The 22046-nt window shown below is 37.9% G+C and overlaps 1 protein-coding gene across 1 annotated transcript in view; it reads left to right on the top strand.

The window, feature by feature from the left end:
* The window catches only part of BLOC1S5 (biogenesis of lysosomal organelles complex 1 subunit 5), a 134640-nt gene that overhangs the window by 17265 nt on the left and 95329 nt on the right, over positions 1-22046 (top strand). Inside the window, 1 exon segment of the mRNA XM_053714728.1 lies at positions 11080-11209. Coding sequence (XP_053570703.1) covers positions 11080-11209 — 130 coding nt within the window.

Genomic DNA, 22046 nt, shown 5'->3' with positions numbered 1-22046 from the left:
TCCTTCTTCCCAATTTCCTCATTTAAGAGACAATCTATAGAAGAACGTGTAGCCCTACAAAATCTAAGTAGTTGTACAGATGTTATTTTTCGTGCAGCAGATTAAAAGGTGGGGCATCGTAGTACAGAACAGGCGAGATTATTTGAATGAAGCCCAACGGATATTGGCAGATACTAATACTTATCGGTTTCTTACATATAATCCCACTAATAGATACAAAAAAAGAGTTATCTGATTTCTTTTTAGAAGCTAAATCATTGGAATTTTAAATCTGGATGAATACAATTACTTATATGAAGTTGCCCCTAAAATAGCATGTTTTTACCATTTACCGAAAGTGCATAAGGACCTGTGCAACCCTCCAGGTAGGCCCATTGTTTCAGGGATAGGTTCTCTATGTGACAATTTGTCTAAGTATATTGATTTTTATTTACAACCTTTGGTCACCAACACAAAAGCCTATCTCAGAGATACCATTGATGTAATTAGAAATTTTGAGGGCTTCAATGGTTATCTAATTACATATGGATAACCTGCGATGTATCCCGCTCTTTACAACCCAGTATACCCCCATAATAGGGGGGTTTCTGCAATTAAAGATATACTTTACACAAACAGACTATCTAAGGATCAATACATTTTATAAGTGAAGGAATATACTTTATTCTTAATCATAACTATTTTCTTTTTGAAGGCATATACTATAACAACAACAAGGCACGGCAATGGGGACCACATCTGCCCCATCATATGCAAATTTGTATATGTCCCCATTTTGAGAATAGTATGATTTGGAATAATAATCCTTTTTTAAACAATATAGTCAAGTATTATCGTTACATTGACGATATTGTGATGATTTGGCAGGACCAGAGGGGGATATTAGTAATTTCACAGAGTATTTAAATAATAATACATATAATCTAAAATTTACTCATGAGAAAGTCATCGACATCTATTGCATTTTTTAGATCTCACATTATACAATGAAGAACAGACTAATACTGTAGCGGTAAGAAATTATCACAAATTAACAGACAGGAATAGTCTCTTGAATGCTAAAAGTGGTCATTTAAGACAATGGAAGCGTAATATTCCATATGGTCAATATCAAAGGATCATGCGGAATTGTACCAACATAGAGACCTTCAATGAGGAATCTAAAATCCTCACTAATAAATTTCTGGAAAGGGTTATAATACTGAATTATTAGATGAGAGTAAAATAGGGTAGCTGCAATGGATAGAGCATCACTTTTAGACAATAAACTTAAAATTACTAAACAGAATAAATGTCAGAAAGATAGGGGTAACCACCCCAAATTTGTAACTCAATACAATAATCAACATCATAAAATTAAAGAATATTTTGAGCAAGCACTGGAAAATTTTAAAATTAGATCCAGTTTTAAATCAAATATTAGGGGATAAACCGGAAGTAATTTTTAGGAAAAAGAAAGATATTAAAAATTACATTGCACCTACTAAATTGAGGGAACTGAACAAAGTGGAGTCTATAAATAGTTGGTGTGGTGCAAAGAACAGCAGATTGCGTTATGTGTCCCTTGACAATAGTGCCCATTTTAACAATTTTAATGGTACAAAAAAATTATTCCTTTAAAAGTAGATGTGCATGCCACTCAACATATGTTGTTTATCAGTTAATTTGCAAATGTGGACTTATTTATATTGGCCGCACGAAAAGAAAGATAAAATACAGACTTAGGGAACACATCACGATATGAAGAATCATAGTGTATCCCGCCATTTTTTATACACATCACAATTGCAATCCATAGATTTAAGAATTAAAGTTGTGGACTGGGTTAAACCTAATATTTGGGACACAAACAGATTACTTAGACTCAGAAAAAGGGAAAACTTTTTGGATTAAAACCTTAAATTGCCTGGAGCCAAACGGGTTAAACATAGAATTAGACATTCAAGCATTTTTGTGAACAAGTAATGTGATTTTTTTTTTAATAAGTTTTAATATATCTGTTTTGTAAGAATAGTATCTATTGTTGTTTATAAATAGTTTTTTATGTGCTATATAATGATTAATTTTTTACATTGTATCCGTTCCGGTATTGTATTTATTGATCTAATTTTATGTTTTTAAATGAATTTTTTTAGAAAGTATGAAACATGTATTTACTGTATATTAATCATTAAAAACATCTGATGCAATATCAAAATAATCAAATGTTATGAAATAGTTTTAAAATCCCCTCGGTGCCGCTATGCTAACTATAGTACATTTATATTACAATGAATGAAACTCCTTATTGGCCAAATGAAGTGGGAGTGTGTTCTCCCTCACGGCTTATAGCGAGCATGACAACACCTAAGGGAATTCACTCTTGAGAAAGTCCCGCTGTGTCTGGACGAAACGCGTAGAGACCCGCCCCTTTGTATTGATCCTGTGAAGCCGCCGTAGTTCCCGGTCTGCAGAGGGGGAACTTAATGGGCTTGTGTGCTGAGGATCTCGTTCGTCAAGGTAACATTATTGGTATATACCCCCTTCGCATAATTGTACACTGTGCGAACTTGTCCACAGCTTGTTCTTATATGGGACATTGGAAGATCAGACACTTTTTTGGGGGGATATTGCCATTCACTCCGGACTGCAAATTGTTATCATCTACCCAGGAGCTGGGGTTTGCAATCCATTGGAGCTGCTTTGCTGATATCCATGGGAAGTGGGATAAGTTACCTTTGCCACGCAGATAATTTGCGTTATGTGCTGGTTTTAATTTTATATTTTATGAGTTGCCACTTGTTAGACGTGTATTAAACAGAAATCTTTTACTCTACATTTGAGTCTGCGCTCTTCTCCTTTTTAGAATTTACACACTACAAGGCCTGTGGATCTGCCTTCAAAGAGGAGCTGTCGGACTTATTTGTTATATACATATTTATGTATATATGTGCATGATCATTTGATTTATTTAGCATCATTATATGCATATTGTATCTAGATCACTATTATACATTTATTTGTGATTGTATTTATACAATAATCATTTCTGCATTGTGGATTTATAATTAGTGCAGATATTTATGTGATATATGCAATAACATTTAACAGCTTTTTATTATTGAATAGTTTTTACGGTTACTTTGTTACACTATAGCTCATTTGTTTATAATACTAATTAATATATCAGTTTGATATGTTAGTTCTTTGCTTCAGATAAAACAAAACTAAGATTTAAAGATGCAGAGATCATTTGGATTACCAAAATACTAATAATTGTAGAATTCCATACTTAAGAGGGACATGAAACCCAAACATTTTCTTTCATGATTCAGACAGAGAATATACAATTTAAACAACTTTCTAATTTACTTCTATTATCTAATCTGTTTTATTCTCTTGGTATCATTTGTTGAAGGAGCAGCAATGCACTACTTGTTTCTAACTGAACTCATGGGTGAGCCAATGACAATCAGTTTATATATGCAGCGACCAATCAACAGCTAGAACCTAGGTTCTCTGTCTGCACAATGACTTGCCTAGATAAAACATTTCAACAAAGGATACAAGAGAAATGAAGCAAATTAAAATATAGAAGTAAATTGGAAAGTTGTTTGAAATTGTATTCTCTATCTGAATCATGAAATAATTTTTTTGGGTTCCATGTCCTTTAAGGACATTCACATTAATTTGTATTGATGCATAAACAATCAATCAATGCATTTCAAAGATAAGCATATGAAATACATGTTTTCAAACTGTAATTTGTTAGAAAACTATGCAGTCCATAGGACCACACCCCTTGAGAAGCCTATTGAATGTTCTGTATCACACTTTCTTTGCTTTGACAGTTAAGGGAATATATAAACAAGCTCCTGCATATATTTGCCAGTCACAGGGCAGCATGCAGCGCTGTCGGGGTTCTGCCCCTCTAGGGAATACACAGCAGCCTCTTGTAGTTGTAGACCCCTGTCTCATTAAGAACTAAAAGATAACTGCATTGCAGGGATTTCACTTCAAGTCTGCAAATTGAATAAGTAACATATATGTAGCTTAATGGGATATTAAACAGTATGAGATTTTAATATAAAATATTTTAAAGGGAGAGTCTAGTCAAATTCAACTAATGATTCAGATAGGGCATGCAGTTTTAACAACTTTTAATTTTGTTTTTATTATCAAATTTGTTTTGTTCGTTAGTATTTTTTTTCTTGAAAGCTAAGCCTAGCTTGGCTCATATTTGCTAATTTCTAAGCCCTTGAAGGATGCCTCTTATCTCAGTGCACTTTGACAGTTCTTCATTGCTAGACAAGCACTAGTTCATGTGTGCCATATAGATAACATTGTGCTCACTTCCCGTGTAGTTACCTAGGAGTCATCACTGATTGGCTAAAATGCAAGTCTGTCAAAAGAACTGAATTATGGGGGCAGAGACGTAAAAAGTATATTAATATAACCCTGTTGGTTATGCAAAATGGGGAATGTTGTAATACACAGATCATCTATCTTTTTAAACATTTCTGGAGTAGACTGTACATTTAATTATGTGTAGTTAAAACTTTTGCAATATACTTTCATTAATTATTTTGCCCCCCCCCCTTTTCCTGTAATTTAATTCTGAAAATGGTTGGTTTCCCAAAATTCTTGGTTTTCTATAAAGTGAGAAAAAATGGAAAATGGTTGGCTTCATCACTCTCCTGCTGATAGCAATTAGAGGCAGAAATAAAACCGGCATTAAGAGACTTTGCAAACAAGGTTTTGTGGAACATAAGATTATCTAACAGGGTTTACACAAAATCTTGATTATACAAACACAGCCTTGTCTGGACAAACTCTATTTTATTGCCTGATTTATATCTGTCCCTAATTAATTATATATACACACATATATGTTTGCTGTATTAGTTAACTTTAAACTTAGTACATACATAGTTGATTTTTAAAAATAAATTTGCATTTTTATTATTATTAAAGGACACAAAATTAATCTTTCATAATTCAGATAGAGGATGCATTTTAAGAGACTTTACAATATACTTCTATTACAAACTTGTGCACATCGTTTTCTATACACACATTGATGCACCATCTACTACTGAACATGTGCTCACAGTGTATATGTATCTGAGTCTGTTATTGGCTGATAGCTGTCACACTATACAGGGTGCAGGGAAATTGAAGTAAATTATGAAATTTGTCAGAAAATAATTCACTGTTTATTTAAAATGCAGACTAAGTCTTATTGCATTTGCCTTATGCCATTTGTTGGTTATGTAATGCTACTGTATCGAATGGTCCTTTAAGCTGCCAGGCGCAGCTAACACTGCAAGGTTACTACTCGCCATGCTATTGCGTTTCTCCTCCAATGCTAGGAGCTCTCTTGAAGCTCTACCACTTCATTTCTTGGTTCTTAATCATTCTTGCAGTCTCTGACAAAAGCTTTGTAACATTGCTTGGGGTTAGCATGCATGATACAGAGCTGGACTTTTATTTATATATATATATATATATACTATATATATATATTTATATATATATTTATATATTATTTATATAAATATATATATATATATATATATATATATATATAATAAATTATGCATCTTTTAAACTGTAAGCTGATGACTGGATGAGCAGAGCATGGTCGTAGTGTGACTAAAATCCCAAGTTTAGGTCATTTATGCAATCATTTTTTTCAAAATTGTTTTGTCTATATTTGAATATTGATGTGCGACACTAAAGGATGTGAAACTAGGGTTGCCACCTTTTGCCCAGAAAATTCCTGGACACTTTTTAAGTGGGCGTGGAGAGGGTGTGGCTTGGGGCGTGGCATAGGGCGTGACTTGGGGCGTGGCTTCTCACAGCCTTTAAATTCATTATGAAATATTTTTTTTATATATATACACATATATATATATATATATATATATATATATATATATATATATATATATAATATATATATAAATATATATATATATATACACACACACACACACAGTATGTATATATATATATATATATATATATATATTATATTTACACATAATTAAAAAATGACCAGCAGACACTATACCAATCTCTGTTGTGATTCAAAACTCTCTAGATTAGAACTGGCATAAGAAAAACTGATACTGGAAGCAAAAATGTGTGGCATTGTGGAGCCCCATTTGCCCAGAATCCTCTGCTTCAGTGGCTAGTTAGATGTGGACTACGGTGGTAAAATGGTTGTAAGATTAGTTTTTTACTCATTAATAATGTTTAGTTTGGTTTAGTTTTTAAAATGCATATATAGCAATATTAAATATTGACTAACAAGCAATAATCCACTTCATTACACATTTTAAAGGCACAGAACAAAAAGGTAAGTAAAGAAATTAGTTTGAACCCATGAAAACTATGAATATTAAACTTACAAAAATTATTTGGAAGCCAATACTTTATAGCTTAAAGGGACAGCAATTAATTTAGTATAGGAATAAGGAAAGGAAATAAAAGGTGCAGCGATGCAAGTTGGTACACAATATATAACAAGGCAATTGACTATCCTCATTGAAGACAGAGAAGTATAAAATCAGAGCCCCATACACGTGTTTTTGCTGCCGGTGAAGGGGGAGGAGAGTCCAACTAAACAGTGACACAGGCAGCCAAGTATTACTTACAGTTTCTCTGTGGCTGCCTGCACTGCTCTGCACTTGTTGGCTGAAGACTCACAAAGGTAAAAAATGGCCATGTTTCAGGCAGACACAGCCCGCCGCACAGCCACTGCACCAACACACACGCACACCTGCCTGCCTCAGTCTCTCTGCCGCTCTCAGACTCAGCCTGCAGCCGGAATCGGATGTGACGACTCCTCGACTCTCTTCCCCCCTCCCACTGTCCCCCCACACCAAGCTATCTCCGTCTCACTCTCCCTGGCTGCAGGCGCAGCAGACTCACCCGGTTGTAATTGTAACCCCGGGCTAAGCGCTCCTCTGGCCAGCTAATGTTTTGTAAAGTCTGCTCACTGCTGCGCCAGGGGAGCGCTTAGCCCGGGGCATTTGAGGCTAGTTCCGGGACACGGGACACAGAGCCTCAGACCGGGACTGTCCCGGTGAAACAGGGGCAGGTGGCAACCCTATGTGAAACACCAAACATTTCTTTTGTGATTCAGATAGAACATGCAATTTTAAACCAACTTTCTAGTTTACTTCTATTATCAGTTCATCTTTGTTCTCTGTTATCTTTTTGTTGAAATGCCGTGATGTAAGCTTTATTAGCCTTGCCCCATGTCTGGGGCACTATATGGCAGAAGTTTGGCAAAAATTTTATCTATTTGGAATAAGCACTAGATGGCAGCTCTATTCCTGCTATGTAGTGCTCCAAACACCTATCTAGGTATCTCTTCAACAAAGAATACCATGGGAACAAAGCAAATTTGATCATAGAAGTAAATTGGAAACTTTTTAAAAATTGTATGCTCTGTCTGAATCACAAAATATTTTTTTTGGGGTTTCATATCCATTTATACCACTTTTGTGCAACTTTTTAAATTGTATATAAAAAGGTTACATTGAGCAAATATTTATAATGTTAATCATTGTTAGTGTTCTAAACCTTGGTACAAAATCAATTTGCTAAAGTATGTAGTTATATCATTAAACCACTAGATGGAACCAGATCATTATTTTAAATACTATGCTATTATACTTGCAATAATGCTCTCTTGTTTAATGTTTTCTGTCTGTGGCTTCCAAATTGTTCACCTCAGAGAGGCAGGTCATGCAACAGACACGACAAACACATGTTAAAACAGATGTCATTTGAGCAACCTTGTGTGAGGTGCATTTGTGAAGTAATATCTGCTGGTCCTTAGCCGTGTCTGGGTTTTATTCAGCTAGGTCTTTATTATATGATTAGGTTCCATATACGTGTAGAGCAGACTCTTTTGAACAGCTTTCCCAGGCCTGCAGAACTTCTCTTCACCAACATGTTATACTAATGTGTGAGTCTAAATAACTATTCATAGTAATTTTATATCCTGTTTTGCAGCCAAGATATAGGTACCATTAGGCAAACTATTCAGCTGCCTAAGGCTTCACATATACAAGATCTTGCTAGTCCCCCATAGTAACATCCAACTCCAAGTATTATATGGGGGATTGAACATAGAAATATTATGTTCATATGCAGGGACCAGTCAAATACCATGATGGGATTTTTAACCAATCAAAACTAATTATACTTAGGCCAAGGATCAAGTTATTTGCCCTAAATGAATCATTATGTAAATAAAACTACAAAAATGCAGTTACAACAGAAAGAAAGATAATCATAGAGAGGCAGTTGTATTTTATAGTTACCAAGGTTAAAATATGTCTAAATTTTAAATAAGCTGTGGATTTTTTCAGCAAATTTCAAAATTTACTTCAATAGCCAGCTCACTATACCACGTGACAGTCATCAGCGAATAGCGTACTAATATATGTATACACTGTGAACTCACACATGCTCAGTAGGAGCTGGTTCCTCCAGTAGGTGCGCATATAAAAAGACTGAACACAATTTGATAATGGAAGTAAATTGGAAATTTTATTAAAAATAAATGCTCTATCTGAATCATGAAAGTTTTATTTTGATGTTTAGAGTCCCTTTAACTGTATATTGTTTTTCGGGAATGGATACTCTTTGTTAAAGGGACAGTCACACGCCCCAAAAGTCGATCATCCGCTTTTGTTAACCATTCCCCAGTTTTGCACAACCAACACTGTTATAGAAATACAATTTTTTTGTAATTTTTTTATTATTATTATGGGGTTCCTGTAACTTTTTTTTTTTTTCTCCATTAATTTTTGTATTAAGGTATTGATAGAACAAACAATACAAATCAAAGTTACATCAGTATTCGGAACAATTGATAATCACATGAAGAAGTAGGTAACTAACATAAATCTTCTATGAACTTCCTTGTATAGTGTCTTCACGTTGGGCAATCATATCACAAACCAGGGTGAGACAAAAACTGATATTGATACCTTACATTTTACTTTATAAACCAGTTGTCGATAGAACCTCTTTATCATGTTTTACTATCTAATAGGGAGATATGTTATGATAACGTACCGTAAGCAAAAACATACAATCTAATTTGAGAGGTACAATTTCTTACCACTGAAAGTTACATATTAAATCCCATGCTGGAAAGGTAAGACCCTTATATATGTGATAACTTTGCAATTGAACGTGTGGAAAATCCACGTATCAGCATAAGAATCCTAAAATAAAGTATTTACTTTATTGCAGCATGATAGCGTGGGGAATAGCGGGCCAAAGCCACTCTTGTTAGGACCCAGACAGAGAACTGGGTGAATTACGTATATCCATGCATTTACTCGGGGTGAAGTAAACTTGCCAGTAGGTATGACACCTCTATAACGCCTTCATATGTTGAAATGGGAGGTCCCGTCCGGGCGGCACGATAAAGAATACTCTGTATATAAATAAGGTCTTTAAGGATCTATATGAGAGTGTAATTTATTGTCCATAACCATAGATTAGAGCCTCTCTTTCAAATTAGGTGAATTCCCTATAATTATTATGCAGCAATTGCAAGCTGGGTAGGTGGGTGTCCCTTACATTCATGTGCTGCCTAGAAGTTACTAAGTGTGAGTTGCCGTCTAACAGCTATATTCAGCCTTATATACTTAAATAGTGATATTTGTGCTGTCCCCCTATGGCACAAGTGAGCTATAATAACCAGTACAAAATAATGCAGCTTTAAGACAAATAGGTTCTGGTAAACCTGAATATGGTCGAGAGCAAAGCACAGTTCCCTCATAACCATAATGAGTGAGAATTTGTATTCCACTATCCTAGATAGCTAGCTCCTGTCACTCAGGTATGGGGTCCTACACCCAGCGACAGGTGGAACACATTATTAAAGGATAAGTGGATTCTAATGCTATATGCTGCTATTTGTCATTAATCTGTGTGCTGTGCATTTTTTTTTTTGTAAGCTGTCAGCTATATAGAAAGCCCAAGAAGTATAACTCCATAAAGTATTCTACTATCTTCTTACAACTGTATGTATAATTCTAGCTATGAACAGATAGCATCATACCCCCTATTTGTGTCTTTCGTACTCTATTTTGTTAGCTTCAATAATAGATGGAGTATGAGGATAATTTTGGCTAAGAAGACAGCAAAGAAGCAACTATGCTATACATACTTGGGATATATTTATATATCTATATATAGATATATATATATAGTAATAATATAATATAATGTATATCTGTATTGACTATGAAAAAATTGCAGTAGAGATATAAATATTCATAGGGTAATGGCTTGGTACTTGCCACAGGGCACTGTGCATCATAAGCCTGCTCTGTTAGATCCTGCACAGTGCAATACCCCTCAGCTGCAGCAAGTTGTTCCGATGTAGACAACTTTAACCCTGTTGCGAAAGGGTTAAGTAGAATCAGATACTAATGATACTCAATCACCACTGGACCAACCAGATCAATCTAAGTGAAACATATAACATAAATAAGTATATTAAGACAGCAGAAAGTACAAGACAAAAGACGTGACAAAACTTGCTGCAAGCACAGAGAATAATGGCATATCATAGTATAGGTTTATTTATATATATATATATATATATATATTATAGTATATATATATATATACATACACACACACACACACACACACAAATGCAAAATTTGGTTTAGCACACCTTACAAAAAGTTTATATACACATCCTTTGGGAGTGCTGCCAATATGACCCAGTAATTACACAAACAAAAAAGTATTGGCGCACATCCATTTTCAAAAGCACAACATATGTTTTGAACTGCTGCAAAAACCTTGCCTGCATTTGTATTAAAAACATAATCAGGGAGACTGACCATCTCCTATTGGTTAAAGCACCCACCCAAGCTCAGGTGTGCATACATACATTTTTTTTTATAAGGCACCACAGAATGTATACATCAGGTAAATCTAAGTGGACTGTTACCCAACAAAAATCATAGTAAATGGGAAAACGAAATGTGAAATTTAGTAATTTTACCTTTTTATAAAGTGCAAATAACATAACCATTATTTTTTCAGGACTAAACGGGGATTTAGAGAGATGCGAGTTTAGAAAATGTGAAACGCAGCATATCGGAAACTAACGAACAAACTCTCCTGCAGTGTACAGATGTGATGCAAGAACGTCTGGGCACCATACTCGAGAAATGTAAGTCTACAAATAATTTGTCTTCCAGTAAATTTAACTGCTGCCTAAATTTACAACATCTGGACCCTTTACTCTTTGTATTATTTACATTTAATTATGTCAATTAAAGAGGGTGCTGTTTTACTTTTGGATATATAGGAAAAAGACATATAGTCAAGTCCCACTAATGATGTTCAAGTGACACTTACTCAGCAGTAAGGACAGCCAAGTACTGGAAGATATGTTTCATATCTTCTGTATTTTGGAAAAGAAACTAACTTACATAAAATGATACATACGCTTGTGTAACACACTTTCGCTCGTTTCTAGATGTTGGACTCATTTTAACTCTTATTTAGGATGAAATATCATAGTGGGAATCTCTGACGATTGGTAATATGCTCCCTACTGTTCTGTAAACTATTTTTTTATATTTGCAGTGAAAATATGCACCTTTTAAAGGATTATAAAACTGTTTCAATGTCATATAATCTAAACATGGTATACTGATTTCAAATGTTAGACACTGAAGTCAAAATTAAGCTTTCCTAATTTAAATAGACCATAAATGCGCACAATCTTTTTATATTTATACTTTTTTGAGGCACCAACACCTACTGAGCAATGTGAATGTGCAAGGATTCACAAAGTATACGTATATGCATTTTGTTATTGGCTCATGAAAATGTATCATTGCAAAAGGATTGCCTTATTGAATGCCACCCACTGCTCTCATGTGGACCAATCATGCGAGAGCAGGGGCCTCTCAATCAGCTTGTATGACATTGTGGTAAGCTGGCTCGCATGAGAGTGCCTACACCTAAAGGGCTCCAAAGCAGCTTTTGCTGCTTAGTACATGGAGCCCATTGAGTCCTCTCTTCAGCTGTCATGTCTAGTGTTTCATTAGTGGTTGTTCATGCCCTTTCAGTTGCTTGAGGTGCCCTGTACATGATATATTTTGCATCAAACAACAATCACTAATAATGTGAAAAGCAATCATTACAAACACAACACTTTGGAAACACGCTTGCAAAGCTAGTTATGGAAATGGTTTGTAAAGTAGTCTTGCTGGAAGAAAGATGTCTCAACAATCTCACAGATGTGAGACAGAGGGTCTTGGCCATGGCCTTTCTAAAGGCGCAGTCTAGATTTTTCATCTACAATTATCAAGTGTAATTATCCTTGTCAATTGTCCTTGTCTTGTGATTGTGTGTTACTATTTCAAAGCTAACAGATTGTGTTGTTTGTTGTTTTTCTTTTACATCTCTAACTTCATTTCACAGTTTTTTGTTTATGTTGGTTAGGACTGCTTTAGAGGTGGTGGTTGTTGGTTTTTTTCTTCAGTTGCTTGTTTTGTGATACTGTTGTCCTTCACAGGGGCACTTGTTCTGTGCATCAAGATGGTTGCGACTCCTTAGATTATAATAGAGTTGAACATGCAACTCTCGGCTTTGACTAGGGGGGAGTTAAAAATCTTACATAGAAACATAGAATTTGACGGTAGATAAGAACCAAAAAGGGCCCATCAAGTCTACCCATATTACATGTTACTTTTTGCTTAGGATAGCCTTATGCATGTCCCAGGCATTTTTTAAATCTGTTACAGTCTTTTTGTTTACCACCTCAAATGGAAGTTTATTCCATGAATCCACCACCCTTTCTGGAAAAAATGCTTCATCAAATTTATCCTGAATCTGCTACCCTCTAACATTAGATTGTTGACCCTTTGTTTTGGCATTTATTTTTTGTGAAAATGCTTTCAGCTTCTATTTTATTAAGTCCCTTCATATATTTGAAGGTTTCTATCATGTCACCTCTTCCCCTTCTATCCTCTTGTAATTCATAAAGAGTTTTAAGTTTCTTGTTTCACGGACGCCTTTTTTTTTGAGTATGTAAGAGAAGCTCTGATTCCAGTGTTCTGTAGGTGTTGATGCAACCTCAGATTTGCTTTGCATGTGAAGCAGTAAGCCACTGAAATAGACATTGCAAAGAAAATATAAAACTTTTACAGTTGTGTATTGAGAGAACCAAAATGCTGTTCAAATGTATATTTTGGCACTGAGCTCTGTTTCTTCTTAGCTCAGGCATAGTTTAAAATATGCTGTGAAGGTGTTTAAGTGTTGAATTAATGAATATATTGTGCAAACAGCTTTTATTTCAGAGTCATTTTAATAAATATGGGGGTCCATTTATCATACAGGAGGTTAAAGTCCCTAATTACAAAACCTTACTACTCGTAATCATACAAGAGCAGGGGCTGTCAATCACTCTGGTCATATTAGTCTGTGGTGATTTTAATATCACTAGTTCAGAGGTGGTGAAAAGGTTAAAAAATATCGGTCTTAGCAGACCACAGCTTCATAACTATCTGCAGCAGGCTTGCATAGGCAACCACAGCTTGATAAGTGCAACCCATAACTAACATGATAAATAGATGTTTATATAATATTTTTAAGTTAGCTTTTTACAGATATGCAATATTTTGGTAGCATTTTTTTAATGTAACAGTGGTGTCTCCAGAATTTGTTTCTAAGCGGGTTGGGCTGGACAAGCACAAAGCTAGTGGAGGATAGGCAGAGATAGTAAATGAGGTAGTAAAATGAAGGCCATTACACTGGGGGGTTAGCGTCCCCCTAAACAAAGATGTATAAATATAATTCTGTAGCAACAGTGCTGGCAGTTCACTGCTCTGCTACAGCTTACAGTATTGAGGTATGTAAACTATGTTTCTCAAAATGGCACTATAAACATAATGAAACATTGCATGTTACCATAGAAAATGTAACACACAGTATTGCAAATATAATGAATTTATTATTTTCTATGACATATTCTTCAAATACAGGTAGCCCTCAGTTGTAATTTTGATTACAACTGTGTGTGCATGTGTGTGTATGTATGTATGTATGTATGTATGTATGTGTATATGTGTATATATATATATATATATAATATAAAAATTCAGAATGTTTTTATAGGAGAAAAACATTATGACATAGCAGAGCTATACGAAGATACTATGTATAAAGTAGGGGAAATCAGCACTCAGAAATAGTTAACTCCTAGTAGATCTAATATGTAGATTAAAGGCTGAAAAAGTGTATCCAAACAAAGAAACATCTAACACATACCGGTCACTTCAAAATACCATGACTTTTATTTCCACAACATAAAGCAAAAACAAGAGAAGCATGCTAGTTTAAATGCTGAAAATGCCACTGCAGTGGATTGTCTGTTTGGAAAAGAAACCACATGGGTTTATATTTGATGTGTTACAAACAGACAATATGTATCAGAACCTACTAAACATCTAGTTATTAAATGTTTTATGAAAGACAGCAATAAATACCATATAATCAGTATATTATGCAGACACAGATGGAAAATCATAAACCATAGTCCTGTATTAAGAGACTGTGTTGTTATCCAGATTAATATCTTATATGTCTCAAAGTCACTGCTGAAAATGGTATTATGTATCACACATTTAACTGACAAAACCAAGGTAAAAGCGTCCTCAAAATGTCAGTATTCCAGGTATTGCTGTTCTAAGACTTAGAAGCTCATATTTCCAATTTGGCAATTCAACGTAAACAGAAGCATACGACCTTGTTGGCTTGTAGACAGCACGATCCGATTTTGCAAAGGCAATTACAAGAGGCATTCAGGTGAGTGGACCGGGATTCCTCCTCACGACGTCCTGTCAATCCCAGGTTGTTCCGTCTGTTTCTTCGCTCAAAAGAACGCAGATCAGACTTGAAAACTCCATTGTTGGGTACATGAAACTCATTTTACTCCATTTGTCAGACATGGATACTGATAACAGGATCTCACAAAACGATGGAACCCTTGGCTCTCACAATATGGGGCAAGGGAATATAGGAGGAGACGAGGGGGGAGGAAGAGGAGGAGAACTAAAAAATACAGCCCAACCAGGGAGGAGATATCCTCAGCGAGAACAGAGAGGGAGAGGGGACAATGTGAGACAAAGGTCAAGAAACAGGGGGAGGCCACAGAGAAGATCTTATCAGGGTTATTAAAATCCTGCCCCACTAATAAAGAATTACAAATCATAAACCTCTCGTCTTTTAATTTTAAACTTAAACTCATGTTGAAGTGTTGAGAAAAGGCCTTTCTTATTGCCCAACAAACAAGTTAAACAAGTTTGATCTTATTAAAGATCTACATATGTTTGCAAGGAAGTTAGTGCTATATCACACTTTACATCAGTCTTCTGAAAATAATAAAGATGAAGAAGCACAAAAAGCCTTAACATCTCTCTTGACTAGACAGTGAGGGACATACAATTTATTTTGAAAGTGATAAAACTTTTAGAAAAAATTTAAAATCCAAATCTACATATATGCCTTCAATAGCACAGATTCCTGCCATTTCATTATTTGTAAAATCAGTTGAAAAGGAAATTGAGCAGTTACCAGATGATTGGATTTGGTTAGACAATTTAACATCTAAAGAAAGACAAGCTCTTAAAGAACTCATGTCAGCAAAAGGAGTAATTTACAAGCCGACAGACAAGGGAGGGAATCTAGTTCTATTAGGATGAAACCTGTTATCTTAATGAGCAAAAAGGCAACTTCTGGATAAATCCCAGTATGAAAGACTTCAAAGATAATCCTTTGATACAAATTAAATCCAAGCTCTACCAATATTTTGCATGAAGCAAAAATGGAGGGGCAAATTTCTTTGGATGAATTTAAGTTTATGAATCCAATATGTCCGGTGATGCCCACCTTTTACATTATCCCGAAGATTCATAAAAACAAATCACATCCACCCGGGAGACCCATTGTTTCGGGTATAGGGGGCATCAGTGAACACATCGGACAGTATGTAGACTCTTTCCTAAGACCATTTCTTCTTTCTCTTCCATCTTAACGTAAAGGACAACCCCGGATCTTTTGCGTAAGTTAGACGATGTAATAGTTTCTTCCCAAACAATCCTTGAATCCCTAGACGTAGAGAGTCTATATTCGTCCATACCGCATGAGGCAGGGATTAATGCCTGCAAACATTTTTTGAGATCCAGAGGCTCTGGTAGTGACAAACATACTACCCTTGTAATAAACCTATTAAGGCTTATTCTTGAAAATAATGTTTTTGAGTTTGATGGTTCAATTTATAGGCAGGTCAGGGGGACAGCAATGGGAGCAGTGTGTGCACCGACGTATGCTTGTCTCCATTTGGGAGCATGGGAGTTGGACATTTTCGAACAGTTTGGGGAGGTGTTCAGCTCCCATGTATCACTCTGGATTAGATATGTGGATGATATCCTCATTGTTTTGGATGGCCCCCTGGCCTGCCTACATGAATTTATCAAATCATTAAACATTAACAATTGCAACATTTTGCTGACATATGCATATAGCGACAAAGAGCTCCCTTTTCCTCGATATTTGCATTAAAAAAGAAGGGAAACTGTATCTCTACTGAAAATCATCGCAAAGTTACAGCGACTAATAGTCTATTAGAGGCATCTAGTAGCCACCCAGAGTCCCTAAAGAAAGGAATCCCTTATGGTCAACTTTTAAGATTAAAGAGGAATTGTTCCTCCAAAATCAAATTTGAACACCATGCGGAAATAATATGTAAAGATTTCTAGATAGAGGTTATTCACACAATTTGTTAAAATCCTCCCTAAATAAAGTAAGGAAATTGAATCGAAATGACCTGTTGTACTCAAAGAAAAATATCAAACTGAAAACTATATGAGATTTATAACTACCTATAACTGCCAGTGGCAAAATTTAAGAGGACATTTTGTCACATAACTGGCACTTTTTGTCCCTTGATGAAGAAATTGTTGAAAAAGTAGGAAATAAACCCTTATTGACTGCAAAGAAGTCTCCTAACTTAAAGGACAAGTTAGTTAAAAGTAGATTTGTGAGGTCTGAACCAGAAAAAATGTTGGTTAAATAGATACCAACAAGTAAAGGGAAAATTTTCCATGTGGACATTGTGGTCTATTGTCCTTATATGTTAAAAAGTAAATCATTCTCAGCAAATACTGGGAAATGTTTGACATTAGATGTTTTTCTAATTGCAACACTATTGGAGTAGTATATCTCCTACAGTGCTCCTTGTCCCTGTTCTATGTAGGGAAAACAAAACAAATGTTCAAGGACAGGATTCAGGAGCACCGGGATGATATCCTCTATGAAAGGGATACTAGTGTTGCACGTCACTTTAGAGAAGTCCATAATAGCAACCACTTTCATCCTTAAAATTTGTGGCAATTGATCATGGGGATAATGAATGGCAGAGGAGGTGATAACAATGCAATGTCTCTTAAAGAAAGAAGCAAGATGGACATACATGCTTAAAACTGTGTCCCCGTTTGGCTTAAATGAGAGAATAGAGTATGGGTCGTTTTTAGCGTAAAAATATTAAATCTTCTTTACCCATCAATATTTCTTTCTAAGATGTTAACCATGCCTCTTAATAAAAAAATCAAAAGTTTTTTTTCATAATCTATTAAGATAAAATATCTACCTACATAGATTAATAGAGGTATAAATTAAATCTATTAAGTAGCTCTCAACCTCCTTAACCTAACACAACCTACAAAAAAGTTAAGGTATATTTGTGGTACAAGGTTCAAAATAGACCAGCACGCCTGATAGCATATCCACTTATTTATCTAAAGCCCATCTGATGACATAAGAGGAAAAAAACAGTGTTTTCTCATGTGTCATCTTAGATAATTTTTGTGGAAGCTCTGCACATATCGGTCTCTTTACTTTGCCGTGATTTGTTTTTTCTATAATAATACTTGTTTCTGTTTGTGGTTATCTGCTTATGACTAAATGTTTTCGCTATCTTTACATATAGTTTGTACTGTTAGTCTCTTTCACTTCGTGGAAGTTGAAACATAGATAGTATGAAATAACAGATAGAGAAGTGAAACCAATTGCATGCATATGATTGGCCTAAGCAGACACACCTCACCACTCCCTTAAGGTGAGCAACAAATAAATGAAGCAAGTTCTATTCCTTGATTGACAGTCCTGACGAGGCCCCGACCGCACAGCATTGTGGGGTGAAACGTGCGTTGACTCAATCACTTTGTGCAAAGGCAGCAAACGTATAGCACCTGAAAGCTTGAATGGTGCATACTTCAAGGTCCGGAAGGTGTCAAGCGGAGGTAAAATGAGTTTCATGTACCCAAGAATGGAGTTTCAAGTCTGATCTGCGTTCTTTTGAGCGAAGAAACAGACGGAACAACCTGGGATTGACAGGACGTCGGAGGAGGAGTCCCAGTCCACTCACCTGAATGCCTCTTGTAATTGCCTTGCAAAATCGATCGTGCTGTCTACAAGCCAACAAGGTTCGTATGCTTCTGTTTACGTTGAATTGCCAAATTGGAAATATGAGCTTCTAAGTCTTAGAACAGCAATACCTGGAATACTGACATTTTGAGGATGCTTTTACCTCGGTTTTGTCAGTTAAATGTGTGATACATAATACCATTTTCAGCAGTGACTTTGAGACATATAAGATATTAATCTGGATAACAACACAGTCTCTTAATACAGTACTATGGTTTATGATTTTCCATCTGTGTCTGCATAATATACTGATTATATGGTAATATTGCTGTCTTGTAAAACATTTAATAACTAGATGTTTAGTAGGTTCTGATACATATTGTCTGTTTGTAACACATCAAATATAAACCCATGTGGTTTTCTTTTCCAAACAGACAATCACTGCAGTGGCATTTTCAGCATTTAAACTAGCATGCTTCTCTTGTTTTTGCTTTATGTTGTGGAAATAAAAGTCATGGTATTTTGAAGTGACCGGTATGTGTTAGATGTTTCTTTGTTTGGATACACTTTTTCAGCCTTTAATCTACATATTAGATCTACTAGGAGTTAACTATTTCTGAGTGCTGATTTCCCCTACTTTACACATAGTATCTTCGTATAGCTCTGCTATGTCATAATGTTTTTCTCCTATAAAAACATTCTGAATTTATATGATTTTTAGGGGTCTGCACCAGGCTTGATCAGTTAACGCGGTCTAGGTTTTACATAAAACTCTCCCCCCTCTCTTTTTGCGCTCTCTCCCCTCCCCTCTCTTTTGCGCTCTCTCCCCCCTCTTATTGCGCTCTCTCCTCCCCCTCTCTTTTGCGCTCTCTCCCCCTCTCCTTTGCGCTCCTCTCCCCCCTCTCTCTTGCGCTCTCTCCCCTCTCTTTTGCGCTCTCTCCCCCTCTCTTTTGCGCTCTCTCCCCCTCTCTTTTGCGCTCTCTCCCCCCCTCTTTTGCGCTCTCTCCCCCCCCTCTTTTGCGCTCTCCCCCCCCCCTCTTTTACGCTCTCCCCCCCCTCTTTTGTGCTCTCTCCCCCCTCTTTTGCGCTCTCTCCCCCCCTCTTTTGCGCTCTCTCCCCCCTCTTTTGCGCTCCCTCCCCCCCTCTTTTGCGCTCTCCTCCCCCCTCTTTTGCGCTCTCCCCCCTCTCTTTTGCTCTCTCTCTCCCCCTCTCTTTTGCGCTCTCTCTCTCTCTTTTGCGCTCTCTATCCCCCTTCTCTTTTGTGCTCTCTCTCCCCCCTCTTTTGCGCAGCGCTCTCTCTCCCCTCTTTTAAACTCTCTCTCTCCCCCTCTCTTTTGAGGTCTCTCTCCCCTCTCTTTTGAGGTCTCTCTCCCTCTCTTTTGAGGTCTCTCTCTCCCTCTCTTTTGAGGTCTCTCTCCCTCTCTTTTGAGGTCTCTCTCTCCCTCTTTTGAGGTCTCTCTCTCTCTTTAAGGTCTCTCTCCTCTCTTTTGAGGTCTCTCTCCCTCTCTTTTGAGGTCTCTCTCTCCCCCTCTTTTGTGCTCTCTCTCTCCCCCTCTTTTGTGGTTGCTCTCTCTCTCTCTCCCCCTCTTTTGTGCTCTCTCTCCCCCCCTCTTTTGTGCTCTCTCTCCCCCCTCATCTTTTGTGCTCTCTCTCCCCCCCTCTTTTGTGCTCTCTCTCTCCCCCTCTTTTGTGCTCTCTCTCTCCCCCTCTTTTGTGCTCTCTCTCTCCCCCTCTTTTGCGCTCTCATCTCTCCCCCTCTTTTGCGCTCTCTCTCTCTCTCTCTTTTGAACTCTCTCCCCCCTCTTTTGCGTTCTCCCCCTCTTTTGCGCTCTCTCTCTTTTGAACTCTCTCCCCCCTCTTTTGCGTTCTCCCCCTCTTTTGCGTTCTCCCCCTCTTTTGCGCTCTCCCCCTCTTTTGCGCTCTCCCCCTCTTTTGCGCTCTCCCCCTCTTTTGCTCTCTCCCCCCTCTTTTGCGCTCTCCCCCCCTCTTTTGCTCTCTCCCCCCCTCTTTTGCTCTCTCCCCCCTCTTTTAAACTCTCTCTCTCCCCCCTCTCTTTTGAGCTTTCCCTCTCTTTTGAGCTCTCCCTCTCTTTTGAGGTCTCTCTCCCCCTCTTTTTGTTGCTCTCTCTCTCTCCCCCTCTTTTGTGCTCTCTCTCTCTCCCCTCTTTTTGTGCTCTTCTCATCTCCCCTCTTTTGGCTGCCTCTCTCTCTCCCCCTCTTTTGTGCTCTCTCTCTCTCCCCTCTTTTGTGCTCTCTCTCTCTCCCCCTCTTTTGTGCTCTCTCTCTCTCCCCCTCTTTTGTGCTCTCTCTCTCCCCCTCTTTTGTGCTCTCTCTCTCTCCCCCTCTTTTGTGCTCTCTCCTCTCTCTCCCTCTTTTGTGCTCTCTCTCTCCCCCTCTTTTGTGCTCTCTCTCCCCCCCTCTTTTGTGCTCTCTCTCTCCCCCCTCTTTTGTGCTCTCTCTCTCCCCCTCTTTTGCGCTCTCTCTCTCCCCCTCTTTTGCGCTCTCTCTCTCCCCCTCTTTTTGCGTTTCTCCCCCCTCTTTTGCGTTCTCCCCCTCTTTTGCGTTCTCCCCCTCTTTTGCGTTCTCCCCCTCCTTTTGCGTTCTCCCCCTCTTTTGCGCTCTCCCCCTCTTTTGCGCTCTCCCCCCTCTTTTGCTCTCTCCCCCCTCTTTTAAACTCTCTCTCCCCCCTCTTTTGAGCTTTCCCTCTCTTTTGAGCTCTCCCTCTCTTTTGAGGTCTCTCTCCCCCTCTTTTGTGCTCTCTCCCCCTCTTTTGTGCTCTCTCCCCCTCTTTTGTGCTCTCTCTCTCTCCCCCTCTTTTGTGCTCTCTCTCTCTCCCCCTCTTTTGTGCTCTCTCTCTCTCTCCCCCTCTTTTGTGCTCTCTCTCTCTCCCCCTCTTTTGTGCTCTCTCTCTCTCCCCCTCTTTTGTGCTCTCTCTCTCTCTCTCCCTCTTTTGTGCTCTCTCTCTCCCCCTCTTTTGTGCTCTCTCTCTCCCCCTCTTTTGTGCTCTCTCTCTCCCCCTCTTTTGTGCTCTCTCTCTCCCCCTCTTTTGTGCTCTCTCTCTCTCCCCCTCTTTTGTGCTCTCTCTCTCCCCCTCTTTTGTGCTCTCTCTCTCCCCCCTCTTTTGCGCTCTTTCTCTCCACCTCTTTTGCGCTCTCTCCACCCTCTCTTTTGAGCTTTTCCCTCTCCTTTTGAGCTTTCCCTCTCTTTTGAGGTCTCTCCCCCTCTTTTGTGCTCTCTCTCTCTCCCCCTCTTTTGTGCTCTCTCTCTCTCCCCCTCTTTTGTGCTCTCTTTCTCTCCCCCTCTTTTGTGCTCTCTCTCTCCCCCTCTTTTGCGCTCTCTCTATCTATTTTGAACTCTCTCCCCCCTCTTTTGCGTTCTCCCCCCTCTTTTGCGTTCTCCCCCATCTTTTGCGTTCTCCCCCGTCTTTTGCGTTCTCCCCCGTCTTTTGCGTTCTCCCCCGTCTTTTGCGTTCTCCCCCCTCTTTTGCTCTCTCCCCCCTCTTTTGCTCTCTCCCCCCTCTTTTGCTCTCTCCCCCCTCTTTTGCTCTCTCCCCCTCTTTTGTGCTCTCTCTCC

Source organism: Bombina bombina, chromosome 5, assembly GCF_027579735.1.
Source record: "Bombina bombina isolate aBomBom1 chromosome 5, aBomBom1.pri, whole genome shotgun sequence".
Lineage (NCBI taxonomy): Eukaryota > Metazoa > Chordata > Amphibia > Anura > Bombinatoridae > Bombina > Bombina bombina.
The sequence above is the reverse complement of the archived record's forward strand: the minus strand, read 5'-3'. Positions and strand labels throughout refer to the sequence as shown.